Source organism: Mycteria americana, chromosome 6, assembly GCF_035582795.1.
Source record: "Mycteria americana isolate JAX WOST 10 ecotype Jacksonville Zoo and Gardens chromosome 6, USCA_MyAme_1.0, whole genome shotgun sequence".
NCBI classification, from domain to species: domain Eukaryota; kingdom Metazoa; phylum Chordata; class Aves; order Ciconiiformes; family Ciconiidae; genus Mycteria; species Mycteria americana.
In genome coordinates, this window is record NC_134370.1 from 37,559,054 (window position 1) to 37,585,520 (window position 26,467).

The following is a 26,467-nucleotide window of genomic DNA, read 5'->3' on the forward strand; positions in this document are numbered from 1 at the left end:
CAGCTTTTCTGTCAACCTTTGTTTTCCAGGCTAAACATACTTCTTTTCTTGTTGCTCAGGCTGACCTTCTCCTTGCAGATTAGCTTTGCCCCTTCACCTTTGTCCTCTTTGGGCACTCCTTTTGCTTTCTTTATGAGAGATTCCTTGGTTTTATTCTTTTCTTTGGCACCTTTTTTTTGGTGTGCTTTTATTTTATTAAACTGGTCGCATTTTGTACAATGCATTTAGAGCTGCACCAGAGGCCTCCTTCATTTCTCGTTAAATTTCCTCTGAAGTTTCAGAGTACTACATGGAGGAAATGAAGTATTCCTGACATTTAAGAACATGTCAGGTATTTTCTTACAAAGTTGTAGTCGAATGAAATCTGGTGCCTTTTCAGATATTCCTAGAAGCAAGCCTTGCCTCATTTGTATCTCTAGAAACCATGCTCTAAGAAAATGAAAGAGGAGAGTATTTCTAAAATGTAGATATGTTATGAGAGCTCTTTTTAAGATGTTGAGATACAGGGGGAGGTGTTGGGGGATGGGAAACACAATATCACTCTGTTCAGCAGCTATCCTTTAGATAAGATTGTAGCGCTCCAGAAGGGAATCCCATTGTGTTTTCCCAAACTGGTAGGACTGGGACTGCAACAGCTGGGACTTCTATGACAGTAACGTGTTTCAAATAGAGGGCAGCTGGGGAAAAACCAAAACTGTAGGTCTCTGTCCATGGTATAGAAAGTGAACATAATAATTAAGAGAAATGAGGTTGGCTTCAGTGCATTCCTTGTTCGGAAGAGTCATGCATCTCTCTCTCATGTTGGTGGAGTGTAAGCATTTTTTGGAGGTGATTCACTGGGAGGAGGGTGCAGGGGATAGACATGCTCTGCTTGAGCATAGTTTAAACATTGGTGTTTTGCCTTAAAGGGAATTATCTCTTCTCATTCTAACTAAACAATGCAAAAGTCACAGTGAAGTCAATCAGAACTCTGTACATTAAATGGCTGTAGGATAGCCAGCAGCAGCTTGTTGGCAGTCCATGCGTCCTGTTTAAAAAAACAAAAAGTGCTGGTTTTCCTTAAGAACTTTTGTGGATTTACAGTTATAGGGAGTAAGGCCCGGCTGGTAGAAGCCGTGAATGTAGACTGAAGTGCGTATTCCAACAGACATGCCCATGTGTGCACAAGCATTCAACCCTCAGAGAGTATCGGTTGCATGTTTGGAGCTGGTATTAGTTACGTTACTGTTATTTTCATTAATTCACACATAATCCAGATAAAGATTTGAAAACTATATTGGACTTGAAAAATATCACTTAAAAATAACATCCACATAAACCTTCAGTAATACTTCACCTTGCTGAATGTAATGGGTTTTGCAGGGACGTGACATCATGAAAGTCTGGATAAAGCATTGCGGGCTCTAGTTCACAGCCTCTGTGCGTAGCAATATTGTTACATGTAATGCCCCTCTTCCTGAGGGATTCACGCTATGGCTGCTTGGTTAGGAGCTGGTAAAGAAAAAATTCTAAAATATATAGGGGAAAAATTTTTTTGCTTACTAAATTTTTTGAAAGAGCAGCCCAGTAAATAAAAAATGTAAGCAAGCCTTGAAAAGGAGAGGAAAAAGGCTTTATATTGGGTTACTGTCCCTCTCAGAATGAATGATGTGGGAACGCTTCACAGTGAAAAGAGGGTTTGACAAGTTTACGTACATGAGAGTGTGATGCTTCCACATTTTTGTCTTGTCTTTCCAAGACTGCTGTTTTCCGAAATAGTATAGCAGTTACTGAAGGTTATGTCACAGCTGTTTTCTACCAAAAAGCATATTTCATTTCAAGAAGCGGTCTGCTTTGCTGCCATTGCATTGTCACACGTGTTGAGGCTGTCTGGATGCAGGGCAGTGTGGGGCAAGGATTTCATAGACTTCAAAACCAGCATGTAGATAGGGAAGGTGGTCCATCATTTATTTTATTTTCGCCTTGGAAAAAGGATTCCCATTTTGCACAGGAGGGTGCTGCAGATGTAGCAGTACACACTCAGGATGCAAACGCTGCCTTCTGGGCACTTGCAGTCATCCATCGAGCTGACTGTGGTGCATGGTAGCTGTACTTGGTGGTGTGCTGGGCTCTGGCTGGTCGGGCAGACTCAGATCTCATCTGGCTCCCAGCTGGCCAGCGCTCTCCTGGGCGTAGCCATTGCCCCAGCCTTGGCCCAAGAGGGAGCCAAGCTGAGCAGCTCCAGTTACCGAGGTGAACTTGCAGGGTTTCATAACATGCCACCAGAGTTCCTCTTGCCCAAAAGGCCATAAACATACGGGGCTGCTGTAGAGCTGCTGCGAAACCAGCAGCTGCGGGGAGCCCTCATCTCCAAAGGCTGCTTTCTGCAAGGCTTGCCAAGGCGCCTACATTCTAGGGTCCTACCTGGTCAGGGAGCCCTCTTGGGCTAAAAGCATCTGGCAGGGAGAGCTTTAGTTTGTGTTAGGTAAGGGACCACTAATGGTGCAGTAGGACCTGGAGTCAACAAACTGAAAAAAATCAGGTCACTGAGTGTAAGTTCACTGGGTTGACCAAGGTGTCTTGAGACGTCTTATTTAATAGCTGTAATCTGAGTAACATGAAATATTAAATAACAATAAGGGCCTGCTTGCTTGTGGGTTTTTAACATGCTGCCGAAAACCCAGACATATTTAAAAAGGATGCTGCAATTAGAGTTGGTTGGGAACTTTCCAGTAAGCCATTCCTTGAATGGAAAATGCTGATTTAACAGAAAGCTTTCACAGCTACTATCTGTCTCGATGCAACTATTTTTTGGGGAAAGTTTCTCAAGGTTCCAAGTGAAATTTCTGCTTAAAACTTAAAAAGGGGGAGAGAATTATTAGAGCAGCTCGGTGGTTAGGGCATTTTGCCTGATGCAGACCAGGGGCTTGAACTTTGGTCTCCCACATCCCATCTGTCTCCTCTTCAATTTTTGAAAGGTTTGCTCTGCTTTTGGAACACAACCAAATGTCGAAATCTAAAAAAAATAAAAGCAAAACGGCATTCTTGTTTTCTAGCCAGACCTAGTTATAATCAAGAAATTTAGACTTTGTGGTATTTATTTTACAATAGACTCCAGAAATATTTAAGCCAGTTACATTTTAAAATGAGTGCGCATAAAAACACTCCTCTTGAATACGATATTTGAGAGTTTTGTAAGGGGATAGCACATGGGCTAGAGGAGTTTGGTAACGTGTGGCGAAGATGAGCAAAGCTGTGTACAGCCTACTCTGTGGATGCAGGGCAGGGAGCTGGAGTAGCGCAGTTTACTCTTATTTTACACATGCATGCTCTATGGGTGTGTAAAATAATTACAACTCACACTTCTTTGCCATTCTCTCTGATCCTGGGTGTGGACTGTAATGCAGCCTAAATTACGGGGAAATGGGTTAGTTTGGAGTCTAGTTATTTTCAGAGGATGTGTTTGAGAAGTTGCATCTTCATTGCTCCTTATTTTCTATGCCAGTTCTTACAGCTTTTACAGTGAAATTTTTATTTGAAGATATTTCTTTCCTTCCTTGTGTATGAGGACCTATCCCAACAGGAGGGGAAACTGCCTAACTAACAAGGAAACCTGAAACTACTGCCTAAGTGCTGTCCAGTGCACGCAACAAACTGGGGACTAAATCAGAATACTGGGGTCTTAGGTTTCTAAGCAAACAAAATATTTTTTTTTTAATTTTTTTTTTCTGGACTGTAAAGCATCTTAAGTAGCCAAAACTGCAAAGAATCAGATCACCAAGTGTACGTACCTCTCTTGTTTTTATTACGCTTAAAGACCCTTGCAGGCTTGTGGTGTTTTAAGAAAACATTACAAATCCATACTTTTATTTTGCCTGATCCTAAATCCTATTTAATACAGTAGTCTGGTGCAACAGATGAGGAGCTTAAATAAAAGGTAGCATCAGATGACAAAAATGCACAACGGCTTTCTCTTGCTTGACTGATATGCTGCAGAATGAGTTGTGTGTCCATGCCTGAGCATTTGCACTACATAACTGATTTGCACTAGTAACTGGACAGGAATTACACTTGTAATTTAGCAGTAGATAAAGAAAACAGTTTTAAATTGCAGTCTGTAGCTACTGAAAGATGTTTTTATAGTTTTTTCATGTGTAGTGCATAAATCCATGGCCAGCTTTCTGGTGTAGATGTCAACTGCAAATTGTTCCAGTAAGTGCTTCCGTGACTAGTGGTGTGTTAGATATGTTGTCACTTGTTTGTTGTCCCCGGGTAGCAAGTGTCTGTGTGGGCTTCACGTGAAAACTTGTGGTAGAGGTGTGACCCCTCCATCCTTCTTCCATCTGGATGAACGTTTTAAGCAGGTAGAGATGTGGGAAAATAATTGTATTTCATGTTTATATCGTGGCCTGTTCACGTTGCAATCTGTTTGCAGCAGGGACTTTGTTAGGTGCTGTAGGAATAGATGAAGATGGAGCCTTATCTTGCAGCAGTGCCGTGTGGGTTGCATGCAGCAGGCTATGGTGTGCGGGCAGGGTCCGTGCGACCTGCTGGCTTTCGGGTCCGGGGGGTGCAGGGCTCCCGGTCCCAGGCAGAGTTGTTGGAGGGGGCTGGTGCCACGCAGCGGTTCCCTTGGCTCGGGGCAGCTGGTGAAGGCAGGCCCTCGGCTGCGCACCACAAGAAAGGTGCAGCTTCCTCCAGTTGAACGGCGATTTCCACTCTTTCCAGGACGAGCCGGGGTGTGAGGGAGAGCATTCCCAGCGGAGCCCCCTGGGCGCTCGGCCCCAGGCGCGCTCCATGACCGCTGCCGCTGCCCCTGTCCCACGATGCATCCCCACCTGTGCCCCTGCGGGGCCTGGGGGGACCCTGTTGCTTGCACGGCGGGTGCCTGGCCCTGTCCAAGGCTTCGCTGCCCCGTGCCCGCCTGCGTGTGCACATGCGTGCGTACAGGCGCGCGCACGCGTGCATCTCTGCGTGTGCATGGAGGCATGCGTGCGGGTGCACAGGGGCTGTGTCCTCGCCTGACCCCGCATGCAGCAGCCCTCGCAGAGCCGAAAGACCCCGGGACCGCTGCCCGGGTGGGTGGCCCGCCGCCCGGGCCGTGCGCGCGCCTGTGTGCGCGCGCCTGCGCGCGGGGCCGGCTCCGCATCCGCTCGCGCGGGCGGTCCGTGCCGCCTCTTGCGGGCGGCCGCTGCGGCGCCCGCACAGGAGACCCTTTGTTTGGGCAGGGCCGGCGCGAGCGCGGGAGGGGGCCGGGGGGGGGCGCTGCGGGCCGCCGCCGCCTCATTGGCTGGGGCCGGCCCGCGGCTCCTCGCGCCGGCGGCGTGCCCGCCGCGCGGGCGCGCGCGCGGCGGGGGCGGGGCGCGGCGCGCGCCGCGGAGCCGCACGAGGCTCGCGCCCGCGACGCCGCCTGGAGGAGGGCGCCGCTGCGGCAGGAAGCAAGATGGCCGCCTCGTGGGCGCCGCTGTGAGGAATGCGGGGCACCAGCGAGGCCGGCTCCAGGGGGGCGGCGGGGCCTCTCCCCTCGGCCGTCTCCGGCGTCGCCGTGTGTCGGGGTGGCGGTGGAGGGGCCGCGTAGAGCCTCCGTCAGCCCTCTAAAGTGCCGCATGTAAAGCATTCTGGGTATTTAAGAAATATTGCAGTTTGATCATAAAATCGGAGGTGTCTGCCTTTGTGACCACAACTTATTCTGCAATTTGATGTTTTTTTAGGTTCTAACTGAAAACAAAAGGCCTCAGAGGAGGAAGCAAAGAGTTTTAAAGGTAACTGATGATCGCTTTAATGTTTATCCCCTCCCATTTTAAGCAGCATTTTCTTGTCATACAGATCAGGAAGCCAAAGGGTTAATTTCTGGGAAGCGGCGCTTTCCAGCTATTCAGGAGATTAGCTAATTTTAAAAGCACAGAACATGTTCTTTCTTCCCTCTTTCTCTCTAGCATGTTGTATACATATTTGAATCTTTCTGCACAAGTCTGCAGACCAAAAAGTTTGCTTTCCATTGCATTGAAGATTCACTTTAATTTCCTCTATTCCTAGTTTCATACTTCCAAAGGTAACAGTTGAATGTTGGTGGGGTTTTTAGCGTACAGATTTTATGGCATCTGAAATTTAATGCGAGAAGTCAATGTTACAATGCAAACCACATTAACAAAAGTGGAAATTTTATGCATACATTATTGTAGTCTTGATTTCCTTTTTTCTTTAAACTTCAGAACACCTCAAGTGAAACTGAAAATTCTGTAAACTTACAACAGCCTTCAGTTTCACGTGGTAACACGTTTCTTCAAGATTTTTAAGATGGCTATATTTCATGATAACAAAAGATTGGTGTTTCAAATGGAAATGCTTTAGTTTTTATAACAAAATACAGACTTACTACACTCATGGCTAATTTTTTTTTTTTTTAAAGTAATGGGTAGCACATTGATATTGTGTTTTTCAGTTAGTCTTTAGAATGTTTTGAATAGAAATAAGTCATTAATTCTGTTGTTTCAAACTAACATGTTGGAGGATGGATGTAAGATGGATGGTACATGTAAGATGAAGCTAAGGAAAATGAGAAAAAAGATATGTTGTTAAACTTACTTTGTAGAACTATTCTCTTATACCAGCTAAATGTAATATAAGATAGTTTAGTATTGTTTCAGTACATTAAAATTTCAGAAGTTATTGGATATAGTGGATTTGATAATTGCTGAATGTCTGTAGTGTAATTTTATTTGAAAACATCCCAATTTCTTATCAGTTTTGTCTTCACTGTTACACGTTACAGAAACTTGCTTAAAGGAGTTATAATTTTGTGAGACAAAGCAAAGTTAAAAGTTAAGATTAAGCAAGGAGCAAATAACCTTATTTGACTTGCAAGTATGTCCAGCCTCAAGGGTGTCTGTCTTTTCATGTGGGAGTAGTTGTGCAAACCACCTCCGTGTATGCTAACAGTAATTGTGATTGTACAACACTAGCAAGTGCTTTTTTCTTTCATTAAATAAATTAATTCATTCAAAAATTAGCATTTTTCATTAAGTCATGGATATGCTTTTAATTATTCATTTTAATTACTGCTGCTCTTGTAACGTAGCACATAGGTGTAGTTAAAACTTTAGCATTTGTTCATTCTATGTTTTGTGCGGTTAAGTTGATAGTAGTGTGCAAAATAAGGACTGTTTGTAAATGAGTCATTCAGCTTTGTAACGTGTGATTGGTATGATACCTGTTCTGTCAAAGTCTGAAAAATCTTTCTTTTTTTGGTGATAGGTAGATATGTTGTATGAGGTGTCTGTCTACAGTAGGGTTTCATAGTGGGTCTTCAGATTTTTCTCTTTGAGTTCGTTGTACCACTGTTTCTGATTTGATGGCAGGGCAGGTTGCTATGTAATATGATGCTGTCATTCCTCTCCTTTCCAAAAAGCCTTCTGAAGAGTTGTTTTTTTCCTTGGCTCTTAAATGGAAAGGCTTGTCTGTTTTTGTGTGTGTGTAGTATAATGCGTTAGTCATTGGACTTGTGTTTATTTCTGCTTTGACTTTTCATTTGCTGAATTGATTCTGCAGTGTTTCCTCTTTGGTTTTAGGTACTGTTCTTTTTGTTTTCTAGTATTCGTTTTGTGGTGCTGAAGTGTATTTCGTAAGAGTTTGTTCACTTGCATGCAGTAAGTAAGGCATGGTACCCCTGAAGGCATCTCATCAAACATCTAGGTTGGGGTTGGTGGGGTTTTCCTTTGTTTTTTGGAGGGGAGGAGGGAGGTTGGTCATCTTAAGTTAGGTTTCATATCTCTGTCAGCTGCAGTAAACTTAGAAAAAGCTACATAAGTTGCAGACTTCTTTACAAGGGCATTTTCAGAAATATGATATTCTGGTATATGACTCTCTCTAACCTGGCTTCTGTTATTGGTGGGACTGCCATCTAAGGTGGTATTGTCGTATCTATTGAATTATAACTTCAACCTTTAATTTAATGATTGGTAGTGATTGAGGGCATCTGACCAGTGACACTTTCAAAACTTTAACAGAATATTTCCTTTTTTTTTCCCTTTGTATTTTGCTTCAAATAGTATTGTAAACTTTCTTAAAGGAGGATTTGTAGTATTGTAGTACTCTTTTCCAATAATACATGGAGTTATTATTTCGCTAATCCTTCTAAGTTTTATAGATGCACATTTATTTTCTTGGAGGGCTAGTGCTCTTTCTAATTGTGCTTCTTAGGACCAACATATTTACGAATTCTTCTGTACAGGGTGAAAATAAGCAATGCATTTCTGTTGAAAACAGGTTGGACAGATATAAACATTAAAAGTGATACATACTATTATATTGTACCTTTTGTTTACTACTTGTCATTTTCCACACTTGTGTTTTAGTGCTCCTTTCTGGTTATTGTAGGAGGAGTCATTTAGGAGATTCTTCTGTGCCATAAATACTGTATTAGGTTCTCCATGTTTATTTTGAAAGAACATCTGAAATATTCATCACTTCTAGCAAGCAAATGCTCATTGAAGAAAGAGTCTTTGTGAGTTCATAGTAATGGATACTAAGGAAGGAATATACTCGTGGTTTTTCTTACCCTTTATATTCTGTGTTTTCCCCAGTTAAGCAGACAGTTCTTTAATTTTATTCGTGATAATGGAAAGTCTATATAGAAGAGATTAATACTTAAAAAAAATCATTCACCTGCATTTCAAAAGGCATATTATATGCCCTGCTTCACTTACTATCCTTTTCCTTTTAGCCACTTAGCAGTGTTCTCACTCAGTTTGGGCAGTGCAATGCACCTCTCCTTAACGGTGGGGAAATGTTTGCAGTCATGTGCAAGTTTATTAACACAGAGCTCGGAAGAATGGGACAGTTGAACATGGCATCATATTGTCAGGGAACTCTACAGTTATCAAGTGTAGACAGCAGTGGCACCAGTAAGGAAGCCTCCCACAGATCAAGATACAGCTGATGAAGAAGTACAGTCCGTGGTCTTTCTACTAGTTTCTGTGGAGCCAAGGCTACCATTTGGATGGCTGCAGATGTTTGCTGCGTTGATGGAGATTTAAAAAAAAAAAAAAAAGGGGGGGGGGGGGGAGACTGTGGGAGAGATCCAGAATAATATATGCACTGCTAAGTGAGTATTATAACTGCATGCACATTCTTTGTTCTCTGACTGATTCTGTTTGTGTGTTTATGCATAAACACTATAATGGTAATCGTATGCACCAGAAAAGTGCAAATGATGCCTGCTAAACTCTGTAAAATCTGTTCAGTTTAAGCCAAGCCAAAAGCCAGAGATGACTCAGTATCTAGAAGTTTTGGTTTGTTTATAAACATCATATTAGGAACCAGTAAAAGTTTCATTTCCATCAAAGCTACAAATACGTACTTGAGCACTCTCTTCATTTTTCTCCTCTGCCTGTAGAAAGCATGGTCTTTCTTATCAAAAACAACTTTAAAATATAAAATTGGTTTGGCAGACCTACTTTTTCCCTACAATGCGGTTTTAGTTTTGTTGCTTAAAGAAATTAAAAATACACTTTTTTTGTCAAGCTCATATATGTGTTAACAAGAGTTAAGGGCTAATGTTCATGATAATGCTTTGAGTGAGCATGGATTGAACTGATTTTGAACATTTATTCTAAATTATGGTGTATGTTTTTACTGCAAAATATCTGCCAGAATATTTAGCTGGAAGAAATTAGATTTTATTACTTCCCCCCCCCCCCCCCCCCCCCCCCCTTTAAAATAAGATATGAGCAAGTCAATGGATGGAATTGCACTGCAGTGGAATTTTACAGAGGAAGAAGACAGAATGGTGTAATACAAGTTGGAAAGGATGTTGTCCAGAAAATGCTTATCTTATTCTGTGTGTTTTTTAAAGGGATATTATCACCTTGGAACCTATTCCTTCAGTAAATACCAATTAAAATTGCTTTGAGTACTGGTTGAAAGTGTCTGCCTATTTCTTATGTGCCTTTTTTCTCCCATTTTTTGATGGGGAGAGCTTACTTTTGGTATGTGAGTGGCCTACACAAATTAGTTACCTTTTATTTTTAAAAATAAGATAAATGAGTAACTTAGCTGTTAACTTAGTTTAAAAAAAGATCTAGGTATCATTTTTCAAAAGAAATGTTCTTCTAATTTTGGCCTTTTTCAAGCTGGATGTGTGTTTGTCTAAATGGGATTAAATTTTTTTTTGCTCAGTAGGGTCATGCACCTCACTTGATGTGTGCAGGCAAGATTATGGTTGTAATTTAATAGCACACTTCCACATGCAGCCTTTCCAGCACTTCCACATGAACGTGCTCACGTGAACATATGAAGCACTTCCATATTTTGTTTGTACAGTACTGCTAAGACTACTCATGTATGTAGACATTATTTGAATGGAGTCCTAACAGAGAAGGCCTTTGTAAATGGTCTGTAAATTATTAATCTGACCCTAGTAATTTTCTAATAGTTAATTTTTCCAGCCAGTTTCTGGGGGAGTTGAAGCTTGTCCCTTGTGGACTTTTTCCTGTGGTGCAGAGTGAGCTGGATAGGATGCAGAGACGCTCTCCTTCCCTTGCTCCCGTGTTTCTGCAGAGCTCCCTTACTGTCAGTGCTGCTCCCTCTCCCATCCACCTCCTTCTCAGGACCCCTGCAGCGCTTGCCCAGCAGCACTATCATGCTGCCCTTTGCCCCCATAACCCAACTCCCCAAAATGTCGAAGGAAGAAAGGGACACTGTCCTTTGAGAGGAGGACAGGGAGGAGTAGGGGTTTCTGTTTTAACTCATCTGTTGCTGTAGTAGAGCAGTTGTGAGGATAGCACCACTCCTCCTCTTCTCAGGGAATGGTGGAGGCAGAGGCACAATGAGGCTGGGAAGTGTTGAGTAAGGCCAGGCTGAACCTAGTGATTACAGTGGTTTTGGAGGGTTTTTGCGCATTTTGAACCACTATTTATTTGTAGAACTTGACTCTCACTGTGTGTTTTAGTGCAGTGCTGGGTCTTCCACTTCAGTGGATTTAGAGGTAGAGCTTCTCTAAAAAGGTAGAAAATGCGTTTGTGTTCAAAACTGTCTAACATAGTCAGTAAAAGTAACATAGTTTGTGGGAAGGAAGGAAAATGTACATGTGTAGATGAAGGTCAGATGCATAGGTATATTGATACATTGTTTAGGTGTTCTTAATGAAATTACAGCATTATGAAATAAACACTAGTTTCCTATCCAGGTATGTGGTTTTTTATATTATTTGTATTTACTACTGAGTTACGAGCTTTATTGAATACTTGTACTTGCTGTATGTAATGTAAGCATTTAAATAATTGAGATGGCTTTGCAAATTCCAGAAATCTGTTGTCAGGGTTTGCTTTTTGTCTGTACGTTTATAGATAGTAATATCTAGAAAATGCTTTGAAAATGGGCACTACTTGTTTAGAATCAGATAACATATTGCTAAGCAAGTTTGTTTATTGCTTTTAGTAACTGATGTGGGAGAAGACCAGTGCGAAGCCCTAAACTTACTAGAGTGGCACCAGATTTTCACTTCTGTGGTTTTCTCTTTTTGCAATGTTATACTAAGATTTTTATATTTAGTGTTACTGAGTATGAGAAAGTTAATTTAGCAGATACTACTGCAGCAAACTTTCCCATTGACATTAGTAGGAGCCTTGCCTACATAGAGGCTGAAAGATTTTATTCCTACTAAAATAAATTCATAGTTATAGGATTTCATTTGGGAGGTAAGAAGAATCCATGCATTCTTATAAAGGTATTTTCTTTTTAAATGTCAAATACATTAAACTTAACAAATATCAAGAAAAAAGAAAACAGGAATTACATATAAGGAACTAACAATAATCACTTTTCATTAACTTAGGTAAAATTAGTATATAAAATACATTTGGCTCTCCTTATGGTCCTAACAGCTTTAATATTAAGCCTTTTGGAATATTAGGATTTTTCAAGGCTGACTTAAAATTGAGTGATTTGTGTCTTGACACTTGACTGAATTCCTTTCTCAATCAGTGTTCTGTTGGTGTTATCTGTATTGTATTATAATTTAATTGATGCTCTGTAGTAAAATTTGGCTCTACAATTAATTTTCCTAAAATAAAGGTTTTGCTGAACTTGTGAATGAGAGGAAAAAATTCTGTGTAATTAAAAATGTAAAGCATTTACTTTTGTGACGGATGATCACTGTCTGAATTCTGCAGTGCGAACACCACTGTTGTTGCAATGGTGCTCCAGAATGACATTGCTGTTATTCCGGTATGTGAGTGAAAGTTGGTACTCCTGTAAAGAGAAAGTGGAAGTTGCACACAGTGTAAATTCCATTTTGAGCTTTATTTAAAACCATAGTTGTGCTACCTCTGATAGAGACAGAAGAGAAACATCATTTGCCATTTTTTAGGCTTTTTTCCTCGTGAGAATAAGCAAAACATAGATGCAAAATCCTGAATAGTGCTGCAGCCTTGTGGCTTGGTAGCCTAAGTGATTAACATGACTATTTTTCTTTCTTTTTTCCAAATTCCCTTTAGCTGTTTCTCTGACATACCTGTCACCAACTTTTCTATTGCTGAAGAGTATTAGTTATTCCTTTTAGTCTTGTGGCCCCTCAGTCAGCTTTAAAACCAGGCTAGAATATACCCATAATATAGATGCTTAAATTTGGAGAAGACATGTATGTGACTTGTTGCAATGTGTATTTGGGACCTGTGCTGGTATTTCAGAATGAAGGGAGAGCGGGATATATGTGTGAGGGCTGATTAGCATTGTTAACTTGTGGTGTTTTGTGTCCTTAGCAGATCTGGTCTGAGAGCAGCTACTGGCATGTAGCAACTTGTAAATAATGTAATTGGTTGTACAACAGATGGTTAGGCACTTAAACTGGGTCCTAAATTAAGGAGCTGAATATCTTCCTGGTTAGATTATAGGAACTGAAAAATTATGTTACTTTAGCAGTTCAGATCTTGACTGAACTGAAACTGAAGGAAAATTAACTTGTATCAGTTTGGTTCACATATGGTAATGCCAGGCAAGATCATTGTGTTCTTGTCCTGAGAGGTTGTAAGACTGTATCCATTTATTTGGATTAAGCATCATGTTTTAAAAATACCTCAAAGAGCTTGAAGTTGAAAATTCCCATGCATGAAAAGTGCATCAAAACACCTAACAAGATGCTTAAAAGATTCTTCACTCGTTCTCTGTCCCGCTGCTAAAATGTGCACCATAGTTCCAGTCCAGACTTCTCTGCCTTAACTTAAGTCATTGAATCTTGTTATACTTTTGTCTGCTAGAACAAGGAGCCTTCTGTTATCAGCTCTCTTTTCCACATAGACTTAGCCGCAGTTTGTGGCTTTTCAATTTTCTTTGGTAAATTGCAGAGAGTGAGTAGAGAGTGAACTTGAGGCTTTCACTTCAAGATGTTTCAATCCTTTGTCACTCTTGTGGTCCTCCAAGTCCCCTCCAGCATATCAATGTCTTGCTTGAATTGGGTATGCCAGAACTGGATACTTTATTCCACTAGCAGGTGCAAAAGTGCCAAGTACAGGATAGAAAGTAACTCATCTTTTCCTAATTTTATTGTTATTTATGTACCCAAGAATCTCACTAACCCTTTAGGCCATAAAGTTGCAATAGGAGTTTCTGTAGTTACTGTGCAGTTGATTATTGACCACGTTAATGTCCTCCTTAAAATCATTGCTTTTTAAGGTAGAAACCTGCATTTTGTAGATACAGTCCCATGTCTGTGTTGCTAGATACACGACTTTACCTTTAGGTGTTGAAATGTGTGCTTGCAACTGGCTTGCCAGTTAATTTAGGAAGCCTCATGTCTGAGCTTTTCATTATTTGCTCTTTTTCTATCAGTATGAATTTCACTGTTCTTTCAGGTCATTGCTAAAAACGTTATATATAGCTGTGATCTGTTCCTTGAAGACCCTGTTACGAACACTGTGATGATTCTCCATTTACAGTTAAGGGCCCCGCAGTACTTTCTTAATGCTATGGTGATGGTGTCATAAATTAGTAGACCACAAGAGACATTAGCTAGGATGGATAAATTCAAAGACTGAATTTCTTTCATCTCTGCATTTGAGTTAAAGCACATTAGGGGGAGGTTGTATTGGGGAATACATACTGCTGATAATTGTATCATTTGTGTTTTGTGGCTTAATTGAGTGCTATATTTTCCAGAGCTGCCAGTGTCTCTTTGGTCAGTTTCAATGTTGAAGACAAATGATTAATTCAAAACACCAGTAAAAAACAAACCAAACCAAACCCAAAAACCAAACAAAAGAAAAACCACCAAGCAAGATGCTTGTTTATGTTTGCTTCTGTGGCAGAAAAAGTACTGTAATGCTTGGGGTTTTTTTTCTTTCTTAACACATCCACTTCTTGGGTGCCTGTGTAGGAGAATGGGGTGTCCTTCACTCTGTATTTTTTCTTGCTCCTGTTTGTAGCTTGCACAACTTAGAGCTCAGGGTTGACGGAAACAATAACTTTAGTTTGAGGCTGAGAGCCTATTTCCAAGTAGTAATCCAATAAATACACTTCTCTGCGGGTCACCATTTGATGCCTTTAGAGCCAGAATTAGTATCCTGTAGTTTTTGATTTTGTTAGTAAGCGCATCCTTTAGGGTCTGCTACTGTAGATCTTCTTCGTGAGTGGTCTCACTGAAGTTGTTACACAAGGTGGGCAGGAGGACTGTGGTAATGGTGTAGGAGAGAAAATGAAGAGAACAAAGATGTAAAGACTTTAAGGCCATAATGTATGAATTCCTCGTGGAAAGACAAGATAAGGAACTTTTCTGGTGGGAAAGCTGCCTGGTGTTTGAAGAACATAGCAAAGAGGTTATAAATGCAGATAAAATGCAGATGAAATTGAGAAGGAGAGAGCTAAGCTGTAGCTTGGAGAATGTTCTTTGCTGTTGTGGCTATGGATATGAAAAAAAAAATACACCATCTAACTAGAGCAGACTTCCCAGCTGTTGTAAGATCCAGTGTGAAATGGTACCTGCTGTGATACTCAAGTGGCTGGCTTTGGGTGGATTTGATACTCAGGGGCAGGGGAGTTGGGAGTGAGGGGGATCCCTCCAGGAAACCCGGGCATCCTGAGCGATCTCTGCCGCATGTCCCAGGTCTGGTCACTTTCTCCAGATTTGCAGAACCTCTTGTTCCCCTGATTTTCCATATAAACAAGCCTCTCTGCTAAAACTTGTCTACATCGTTTTGCCAAGAGTAGAGGTTATTTGCTTTGATTGCAATAGCTTTTAAAATGCAGAATTATTACCTGTCCTGTCCCTCAGTGCCATCTGTGAATGTTGTTCTCTTGAGGAACAAAACATCTTGTATATGCAGGCTGTGTTACATTAATAAAGGGCCCCAATCCGTTTCTCTGCACGAAGACCTATAGAAAATGTGCCTTACCTGAGCCGCTGTAGAAGTGCAATATACTAAGAGAATGTTTCATGTCCATGGTTGTTATGCAAGTGTGGTGGTAATTGCTTTATGCCTCTGGTGAGGTTCATGGGAACACGCCCCAGCTTGCAGCTTGACCCCTACTCAGCTGTTCTCCTCTCTCTGCTGGTAGCCTGCTCAGAAGCCCTGCTCAGGCTGCAGCCTTGGGCAGCAACTTACGGCACATTGGTGTTGTCTGCGTTATGGTAGACAAACACATAGTAGTGTGGTCTTAAATAAAAGTTTATCCTTAAATGAATTATCATACCTGCATTTATTTTGGAATGCAAAAAAACTTGGCTGTGCTTAGAAGGTGGCCTATACTTTCCACAGTATCCTGCCTTACATTCGTCTCTATTCTAACCAGTGCACGGATTTCTGCATAGCACTCAGCATAAGCAAGTGTTTCTCCACACCTGTGCTCTTTGTCTCCCCATCCTCTGTCCTGTCCACATCTTATCTCCTTATGCCTGTATGTTGGTCCTGTACAGTGCAGGTCCTGGATTCCACTGAATTTCTGCATGTCCTGGGGAGCAAGATGCTGCAGAGTAGGAATAAATTGCATAGGAGTAAATTGCTGCTGGTCAGCTGGCTGATGCTTTCTTATCTCTTGGTGAAGCAGTGACATCTGACAGTTGGACCATGAATAAAACACCCAGTTTGAATGTTTGATGAAGTATGTTTGGGTTTTTTTCCAAACAGTTTTTCTGAAAGAGAACTTCTGTTGTGGTATTTGAGCTCTGAGGAGCTGCCAGCTCTGTGCCAACGTGGAAGGGCATGTGGGGCTGGCTACGTGGCTGCAGACACTGCAGCAGGATCCAAACTTACCCATTGCACTGCAATGGAAAAGAGATGCAAAGTGCAAGCGCTTCTCACCCACTCATACTTTTATGTTGATGAATGTTGTGACCTTGGAAGAACTGCCTTTCGGGTCATCCTGGTTACTGGCACAAGCTAGGAGGTGCAAGTATTTTTTGATCTGTTGGGTGCTGTATTCTCGTGGGGACCTGGGCAGAATCCCATAGGGAGGGCTAGTTAGGGGGACTTGGCATTAGTTATCGTGTAACTTGTCACGACTTGCTCGTAGAGCCATTTTATCAGTAGTTGATCTGGGCAGCATCTGTTATTTCTGGTTTATGGGAGTAATTGTTTCTGGTTGTGTCCTTTAGTACAATATATGTTGTTACCACCTATAGAGGTTTGAAACAAGAGACATAAACCTATAGCCTGCTCTCTGTTGTACAGAAGATGTGGAAATGTCTTTCAGGTAGCTTTAGCATTGTATTTTGATTGTGAATTGATGAACTTTGCATTACCTCAGAGGCATCTTGTGTTAAAAGAAGAGTTAATATTAAGTCTGACCCTTTTCAGAATGGTGAAGTGATTTGCTGTAACTGGCTTTTCATATGTGCTGGAAGCATTAGCTCATGGAGTGATTTTTTTTGTGTGTGTGTGTGTATGTAAGAGTGTCTAGTTGAGGTTTAAGTAATACAGCAATGGCTACAGCAGACTGTACTCTATGGTTCCTGTCCTAATAGCACTAACTACTGCAGAGTCTAAGCTTGAGCATGATTTGTTAGTGTTTTATGTCTGCAGATAAGAATAGTGCTCTCCTTAACGAGGAAGAGAGGAAATTACTTTTATTGATTCAGTTTATTCTTCAGCTTTTCATTACGCTTGTGTAAAAGATTTAGAAATCAATCAGATCAAACTTATATGCTTAACTTCCATGAATTTTAAGACTGTTGCTTGGAATTGGGGTATCCTTGTCTGTAGTTTTCACTACATTTTTTTTGAGTTCTGATTCAGGACTTGAAGATAGATTGCTCCTAGGTTGTTCAGCTGCAAAAGGTTTTTGCTGAGCTATTACTTTTGGTCTGCCAGGCTTAGACTGAGGAGAAGAATCAAATGAGCTCTGCCCCGGCTAGTATGTCTGCATTTCTTTTTATGTTGGGAAACAATAACTTCACATACTAAACAGAAAAGGCCACTGGAAAGTCTGGTAAGAGAGGAAAGAAAAAGGTATTTTTTAGGATTCATTGCAGTTCAGTAACAGAAGAGAAAAAGCAACATAGTGCTCAAAAGGAAAAGAGTTTGATTAAAAAAAAATTCCGATTTTACAATAATATTTATTCTTTGTGTGGAAAAATAAAATATGAACCAAATCATGCCAGTGATATGATTCATCTGGTTCTTTTTTCTTCCTCATTGCGTGTGGGCAGCTTCCAGTAATGTTAGTGGAAATTATGATGTATGAGGAATAATTTTATTTTAAAAGTAATCCCACTTTACTGCTGGGATCACTGGGGTCTTATGGGGACACAGCACTGAACCTGTGCCCTACTAGCAGATTAGGGAATATCCTGAGTATTTTTGAGCATAGCAGTGCTATGCATTTTTGGTCAGATGAAAGTATTTTATTGAGGAACAACATAGTTAAGAAAGAAGTGTGATGGCATTTTTGCACTTTGAGTGCTGTCAGTGGACTCTATGTCAGATCTTCTCATCTCTGCTGATCATGGATGAACCCTCCTTCTTCCCCCCACTTCTCATTGCTCTCAATTTACTGGACTTAGAATTTTTTTTTTAATGTAGTAAGTGACACCCTCTAAAAACGAAGGGAATACAAAAATGTGTTGTTGTATTGAAAACATACAAATGCTGGGGAATTATTTTAATCTATTTTTTTCTATCTCCTCCAACTCCTAATTGTCTAATTAAATAATTTTTAATAACAATTTTACATGGTTGGGACAACTTTTGGACTGATAGAGATCTTAGGTATACTTTTGCTGAAGAAAAACCAGTGATTTCATATCCTAGTTCTTTCTGAAGTTAAGATAATTGAAATTCAGCTTTTGCACAGGTATAGAATTGTGGGTTTTTACTTTTCCGTGGTGGACCCTTAAAATATTTTCTGGTACGGTTGCGGAGGCCTGTGTAATGCATTTACCCCTGCTAACAATAGAGCTGCTTAACCACTTTTGTGGATCCCTTAGAAATTGCTCAGTGATCCCCTTGGTCTGTGGATCATTGATTGAAAATCACCAGAATCCAGAGGAGTTCAGGCTCACAGACCATTAGTCAGCATCTGTGTGTAACGAAAAAGCATTAAATAAGGTATCTTTCTTTCATAATGTAATTTCCATAGGTTTGACTTAGCTGCATAGGTGCTGGACATGTTTTTACATAGCATTTCCATGAGAATTTATGATGCCTCTCATAATATCTAGGGCATGCTATGGGTTCCCAGTTTTGTTTTTTATCAATTGGGAATCAGTTGTGAGGTGAACACTGGGCTCCAGATGGAGCTGGATCCGTATGCCTTGTTTTGCCTGGGGGTTTCTGGTAATTCCATCTTGATGGTTATAATTAATCATAAATCTATTTTGCATTTGTTCTTCTGAGTTATTTTCTCAGAGAAATCCATGCACTTTAGTTGGTATGACCACAAAACCATGTCTGATTTAACTGAATGCTTTATATTAAACTGGGTGCTATTTTCTGGGAACTGCTAAGATGTATTGTGCCAACGTATGGTTAATTAACCAGTTGTATTGCTTATACCTGATTTGAAAAGCAGTACTGGTTTTCTTGTTAAGTAGGGCTTAAGGCTACAGATTATTTAAGTAACTCTTAGATGTTACAATAAGATTTAGTACCAGTGCTGTCTAATGTGACGGAAAATTATTCTTTAAAAGAAAATTTAATATAAATAGAAATAAAATTTTATTAATGTAATAAAAGTTGGATTCCTGCCTTTATTGCTGTTTCTGCCTGAGTTCCTGCCTTAATTTTTTTTTTTAACTTAAATTGCATAACTCCTTACTTCATATCCATAATACTATCTTAAGGCCCATATACATATACTTTCCAGGACACAGTACTCCAATTCTACCTAGATTTTTGATGTTGCTTCAACCACATGAATTATATAATATCAGTGAAGATGAAGAATATATTTAATCAAATATTAGAATTTAGAGTTTACTAAAATACTGTTAAGGATTGCTTACATGAGAGACTCTTCAGAATCCTGGAAGTTAGCATCTAAATACAGAAGCTAAACACAGTGTTTAGAAGGTAACTTTCAGGTGAGCTAATGTTAATTGGCTTACTGTCTGTTTCAGCTTAGGTTTTGTCATTTTTTGAGGACTTGAAACTAAGCCTGAAAACAAGCCATTCTTGCTAGAGTGTCCAACCAAGTGTTGTATCGGTTTATTGGTCTAGCTAAATCGGTATAATTATACCAAATTACTACTAAACTTTCTGTGGTACAAGCCTTTAGATTTCAGTCCTGCTTTGAACTCAAGGGAGACTTTCATCTGCTTAATCAAATTCATTAAAAATTGATTCCTTAGATCTGATTCTAAATGCTAACATCCTTTATCTGTTCTTTCATTCCTTTAGTCTCCCACCACCACCACATGCACACACTTTCTTCCTCTGCCCCCCCCCCCCCCCCCCCCCCAACAGTGGGGAAAAATAGCTATAAATATGTATAGGGTCTTTAGGGGCTTAGGCTTCAGGGTTTTTTATGACTTCCTGGGTTTTTTCCCCAATGTCTGTGCCTGTGCTTAATTAAGATATTCCTCATATCTGTCAGAGTAGGGTTTAATTGCTGTAAATCTTATGCTTCTTATTTTTGTTTTTGAACAGCTGTTACAATACATTTTTTTATTATTATTTTATAGGCAAATTTAGAAAACAAACCAGTAAATGGCCGCAGACCAGAACTCATGGAATGCAGTATATGTGGTCATGGTGAAAAATACAGGGTGAAAACAAACCAAACAGTACCCATTGAAAATGTGCAGTCTAAGGAGAAAGAAAGAATGACAGGCTTAGAAGCAGAGAAGTGGGCACATAACGAGAAGCCATCTTTTGGTGTCCATGTCAACGGAGATATCCATGGAACTGTGACAGGCAATGAACACTTGAAAAACGCTGAAGACAGTGAAAGAGCAGTCTCTCCCAGTCAGTTAGCTGAGCCAAAAAAATCATTTGCACAGACTATCAAAAATGGCATAAAAACCCTACATTATTCACCACCGGAAGCAGTTGCTTCGCTGAAAAAAGTATCCGTAGAGGAAAGAACAGATTTGACAAGCAACTCCCATATGCAATGGATGAAGGGTACCAATCTGAATACTATAGTAAACACTCTGACGACTGGTGTTGGCTGTGTTCACCCAGAAAAACAAGGAAATGTTTTAATGAAAGAGGAAAACTGCACTTGCAGTATCTTTGAGGATTCTGATAAGTCAGTTTTGCAGACGGGTTCCATTTCAGATCTGCAAGAAAGCTTGTGTTGTCCTCCAGTGCCTGAAGAGGAAGTACACATAGGGAAAGATGGCTTTAAAGTACTTACTGCAGAGACACAGCATGAGAATTCTTCACTCCAGCCAACTTTCTTGTCCCTGATTAAAAACAGAAATTTAACTGTAGAGCAGGTTGTAGCTATTGAAGCTTTAACACAGTTATCTGAAGCCCCTTTAGAAACAACTTCACCAGCTAAAACTGAAAGTACTGAATGTACAGAAGAAAAAACTTCCAACTTGCTCCATAGTTATAAAAGGGATATCTCATCCTCCTTCACGTCTTCTGCATTAAAAGAAATCAAAGACACTTACTTACAGAATGAGCAACAGCTCTTGGCTCACTGTGCTCACTCGCAGAAGCAGCTCCCTAATAAGGCAGTGTTATACAATGGCCAAAGTTCAATTTCTGAATTGCATGATAAACCTGCCAATCTGGCTGGTGAGATGTATAAATTACAGTTATCCTCAAGAGATACCAAAACTTTATCTGACTTAACATCTAATGCAAAATCATTTTCAGGATATACTACCAAGAAAAATTATACTCATGATCCAGTAACTCTTGCACAGTATTGCAATGCTTCACGTAATGTCCAGCAAACAAGTAACAACTTGGAAACTCTTGGCCAGTTAGAGCAAAAGCCAACCTGTAATGATTTGAACTTGGAAGCTAGTTCTTTGATTAAAGAAGGAGGAATTCACAGTCAGGATGAAGAGGATGTAGCTACACAACTAACTCAACTTGCAGCGCTAATTGAATCAAACCAGACAAATCCAGGGCAGAAGAATGACATAAAGGCATCACTGCTTAATCTAATATCACACGAGAGGCAGCCAAAATATAACCAAGATTTGTTGCAGAAAAAAGAATCTGTATTTTTTAGGCGTAATTATAGTTCCTTACTGTTAAAGCAAAAACAACCAACAAATAAAAAAGGAAATGCTGTACCATGGAAACCAAGACACAAAAAGAAGCCTCAAGAAGCACGCTATCAACAAAATAATCAAAACCAGCTAGAGCTGTTGTCATGCCAGCATAGCGAGTTACAGGACATTTGGATATCATCAAAACTGCACAAGCTTGGTCATACCATGCCACAGGACTCCAGAATAGCTCCATCTGAAAAAAAATCTCCAAGAACCAAAGTACAGAGAGCACTGAATCAAAATACTTTAGCATCACAAGAAAAAACTAGATTATTTCTCCCGCAAACACAGATAAAATTCCATAGATGTTTACCTGAGGTACCGCAAGAGAAAAAAAAAGACAGGTTGTTTGGCTGCGAAGTGGTGAATGAGCAAATCAAAACAGCAGGCTCTGGTGACCCACTAGGCATTGATCCACTGAAAAATGAAGTTGTTGCACGTAACCAATATAGTGACGTGTCCTCCCGTAATCCTCTGCCTGTTTCACAGTTGAAAACAGCATCCTTATTGAACAGACCAAGTGAAAACCTACAGATGTTTACAGAAAAATGTAATTCTCAGGTACAGCAAACAGCGAATGTCAGTCAGATGCATTCTTTGCCTCAAACTTTTAATCAGTCTAACCTGAGAGCTAATGAAATGCGTAGTGAAGACAAACCCTATATTCAGCAAGGTGCTGTCGAACAACAGGTAGATCCGAAGTCACAGGTGCTGCCTGTTCCCTGTGGTGGGGCCCAGGTACCAGGTTCTGTTGAAGCTCTCAGGAATATGGAGTGTGCAGGTGAAGTGACCGTTCTGACGTCAACGAGTTTGGGTGCTGACCACCCACAGAGCACAGGCGACTCAGGGTGTTCTCCAGCAAAAAACACACTCAGCAGTTTCCTTGAATCACCTATGAAGTTTCTTGATACCCCTACAAAAAATTTAATAGATACACCTACAAAAAAAGGACAATCTGAATTGCCAACTTGTGACTGTGTTGGTAAGTCTTTTTGCTAACTTTTGCCTGTACCTTTCAGATGGAGGTGTGCTCACGTTGCTTCCTTTAGTGTGAGGGAGTGTACTTGACACTTACTTAGCTGTTGCAAAAGGATCAGTGTTTTCGCCATTAGGAAAAGGAGGAAATTACTTTTTTCTTTTCTGTAACTTTTGCCTGGTGTTCTTTTGGCCTGCAAAGCACAGCAGAATTGAGTACTTTTGGTATTGCAACTGGCAGGTTTAAATTCTCTACTTAAATTTAAACCCAGGAGGAAAAGGAATTTTTCTATTTTTTGTTTTGTCATTGCTGACTTGTGTTCTATGTGAATTTATCTGTAGTATATCAGATTCTGATTTTTATGGTCTAGAACTAGTTTTTGCCTGAGATGGTCTAGGCAAAAGTTTCCCAGTATATTGTCATTGTTGCCTTAATGCTGTTAGATAAGCAGCAGGGCATAGTTGTGGGTGGCCTTGTTCCTGTCACTGTTGGTCCTCATGACCGATGTCAGTTTGCCTTGAAGAGTCCACGTCAAAGGCTACTAGACGCCTCTCAATGCAGTGAGGAGAGGTAAGGTGGAGTTCAGGTGAGAAGGCCACATCCATAATAATTTGCGTTGCAGGAGATGTCAGACCGAACTCAGTATTGAGGATTTTGCAAATACAGCTTGATTCATGGTGTTAGACATGCTGTGTTTTCAGACTACCAAAGCGCACAGATGGAAAAACAAGTTGGAGACTTAACAACAAATTGTACACAGGCAGATTGTTTCATCTTTGCTTTAATGTTCTGAATCAACAAAGTGCTAGTTAAGAGGCCTGGATTATGTTTTCTGTTCTGTAGTATATGACTATAAGTTAAATTTTTTTTCCCCTCAATTCTCCTTTGTCTAAAATGAATTAATAATGTTTTCCTACCAACAAGGATATTGGGAAGCTTACTTAGTCAATACATGCCAGCTCCTGTAATGAAAATTTATAAAGAATGCAAAATATTACTATAATTAGGATTATGTTATAACATAAAGAAAAAATACTAGCAGATTAATAGGAGGAAACAAGTATAAAATAACTTTGATGCTTCTGAGGAGAAAAATCTGTCATATTCTTTATTCATTACATTTCAGGGAGAAATTTTATGTATTGTAATTTAATTTGGAAGATATTTCTGTAAACCATTTCTAAGCTTACTTGTGATGGTGTAAATAAATTTTGTATGTGCCAACTTAGTTTTCTCAACCTGCTTACAGAGCAAATTATAGAGAAAGATGAAGGCCCATATTACACACACCTCGGGACAGGACCAAGTGTGGCTGCTGTGAGAGAAATAATGGAGAACAGGTGAGGAAAATTCAGCATTTAATGCTTACAGTATTTTTGACTGTCTAAACAGGAAAGAAAAGCTATGAGAAATCAGGTGCTATGTTTAGCTTTGTTTTTCTAAACTTTTTGCAGTACTCATTTGTAAAGTGTTTTCCTGTTCAGATGTGCATAAGCTGAGCACTAGCATTTCAATTCCAAACTGGTGTGTCTTTTCTGAGCTCTTGCAACTTTAGGGTTGAATTTCAAGTACAGTGTGCTCTTAGGTGCCATCAAAGTCAATAGGAATGACAGAGACCAGTAGCTGACGGAATTAGGTTTTCTAGTGTCCTACATGCAAAGAAGCTGTGGCAAGCTGGACAGAAAGGTCACATTAGTGACAAAGTGAACTAGGCTTTACATGCAGATAACATTTTCTTCCCCAAATAATGTTTCCTTAGTGGCAGAAGATTGTTATCAGAAGAGAGATGTCGAAAATCACTCTTGCAAATAGAATTTTAAATTTAAACATATTTTTTTACATTATAAATATTTTGTTTTTCTTCTGTTCTCAGTAAAGTAAAAATAAATTTGTTACTCTGTTTTATTGAAAATGTTTCCTGTTTTAAAGTGGTCTACAGCAGTTTGTTTTATTTGTGAACTTTTTTTAATGCAGGTATGGAGCAAAAGGAAGCGCTGTAAGAATAGAGGTAGTGGTTTATACAGGAAAGGAAGGAAAAAGCTCTCAGGGGTGTCCAATTGCCAAGTGGGTAAGTTTTTATGTTAACAGCAGTAAAATAGTTTTGTGTGGCTTTTAAATGTCAAATGATGTGTAGTCCTTGAGCTTAAATATAATCAAATCTTTAATGAAGATCTGGTTCTTCATTTAATTGATCTACAAGTTTGTCTGAATGATGAAGCTAAGGAAAACAATGTTTTTTATTGTTTATTTAGGATGTGGTGCTATATGTTATGCTGTGGTTTGAATGAGTGTGAAAGAGAGGTGCTTAATAGAGCTAGCAGAGATGACCAAATCAAGGGTAAGAAGACCCTGACAGTGTCTGAAAGTTGGAGTGTCTAGTGAAATATGTTATTGGGAAGTGTGAAAGAGAGAAAAGAAGGGATGGTTGCTTGGGAGGGTTAGAAAACTATCTAGTAACATTTTTTAAAACCCTTGTCAGTTGTATGAGCACCTGAAGAAAAGAGAGTGTGATGGATGAGGAAGTTCAATCTCATATGCCATGGAGTTCATTACTATTTTTGAGGAACTGAACTCAGTATTTGGAAATGTAAATGTTATGGTGATAGTTTTCACCAAAGTCTTGTCTCACATTGCTTCATAGGAGCCAGGAAATGAGGTAACAGACACAAGCTCCAGGAGAGAGCTTGGAAAGAATTGATTGTCCTTAATCTTTGCTGAAACCACCGAGGGAGGTAAAAAGTAGACTGGAAATCTTGTAAACTGAGTTTTGGAAAATAATAAAAGAACTTGGTTGTTAAAAGAAAAAAATTTATTGCTGTATTTAGGAATTTCAGACTTGATTGAAAAAATGAAGAAAATAATTGTACAGTTAGTAGACTAGCATTTGTAACTACATAACAAAAATAAGGTTATTACATATTGTACGTGAATGGTATTGCATGCTAAACATTTACTGCTTATGTTTGGAACAGTCAAAATGTGTTTTTCATACTCAATACATAAACTATTTTTCAGAAAGGAATCCCATATGTGCGTGTTGCTTCAGATAATATTTAATAACAAATCATCATCCAAGAAAAAAAGATGGTAAAACTAAATTCATAAACAACTGACCCAAAAAGAATGGAATTATTTTTCTGAGTGTTTCAACTAAATAAAACACTCAGTTTTAACGGAGGACAGGAGTTAAAAATTCTTACCTTAGAAATAGTTGTGAACAGTTGAAAGGAAGAAGGCATTTAAAACTAACTCTTCACCTTGATTCTTCTGTTGCCAGTATCAACATACTGTCTTTTATGTAAAACAGAAATGATAGATTTTATTGTGTATCTGCATGGCTGTAGGTGTCCAACATGTGTGTACAATATGACAGTCAGAAAGCACTTGGATGCATACAGAAAAGGCTGTTGTAAGGTATGGGGACCTGCTCTCCAGTTAGTTAGATTTTCACATTTCTGTATGTAAAGTGTTTGTGAGAGTAAGCTTTTATGTTCATTTAACTTAAGTTCCAATCTTGTTTTATGCAGCAGTGACTTTTTTTGTGTACGAGTTCAGACCTAAAGAGGATGAATGCTTTTCCAAGTCTGCTAACTGTTACTGTGTGACTGTTCAATACAAGAGAGGGAAGGAAATCGCTGAAAGCTCCTCTGTAGAACTGTTTCATCCTGTATAAAATCCACATTTTGGGGTTGGTATTCTTAATGTGTTGCATTAACTTCTCATTGGCAATGCTAATTTTAATTCTTATAATGGAGCATATTTGGTGTTTGGCTATGACCAAAGAAACATAATTGTGAAATTTGTTTAAAAGCATATGGAAAAAGTTTGCTGTGCTCTCTGATAATTGCAGT

General features: G+C 39.7%; 1 protein-coding gene across 10 annotated transcripts in view; it reads left to right on the forward strand.

Moving 5' to 3' along the window:
* TET1 (tet methylcytosine dioxygenase 1) overlaps positions 1–26,467 on the forward strand; it is an 83,178-nt gene that overhangs the window by 12,722 nt on the left and 43,989 nt on the right. For all 10 annotated transcript variants that reach the window (XR_012776190.1, XR_012776191.1, XM_075505341.1 and 7 more), the window contains 4 exons: positions 5,691–5,741; positions 20,087–22,622; positions 23,866–23,956; positions 24,591–24,684. Coding sequence is in view for 8 of the 10 variants with exons in the window: in XM_075505341.1 (XP_075361456.1) it covers positions 5,691–5,741; positions 20,087–22,622; positions 23,866–23,956; positions 24,591–24,684 (2,772 nt within the window). In the remaining 2 variants the exon portion in view is untranslated. The remainder of the gene's footprint in view (positions 1–5,690; positions 5,742–20,086; positions 22,623–23,865; positions 23,957–24,590; positions 24,685–26,467) is intronic.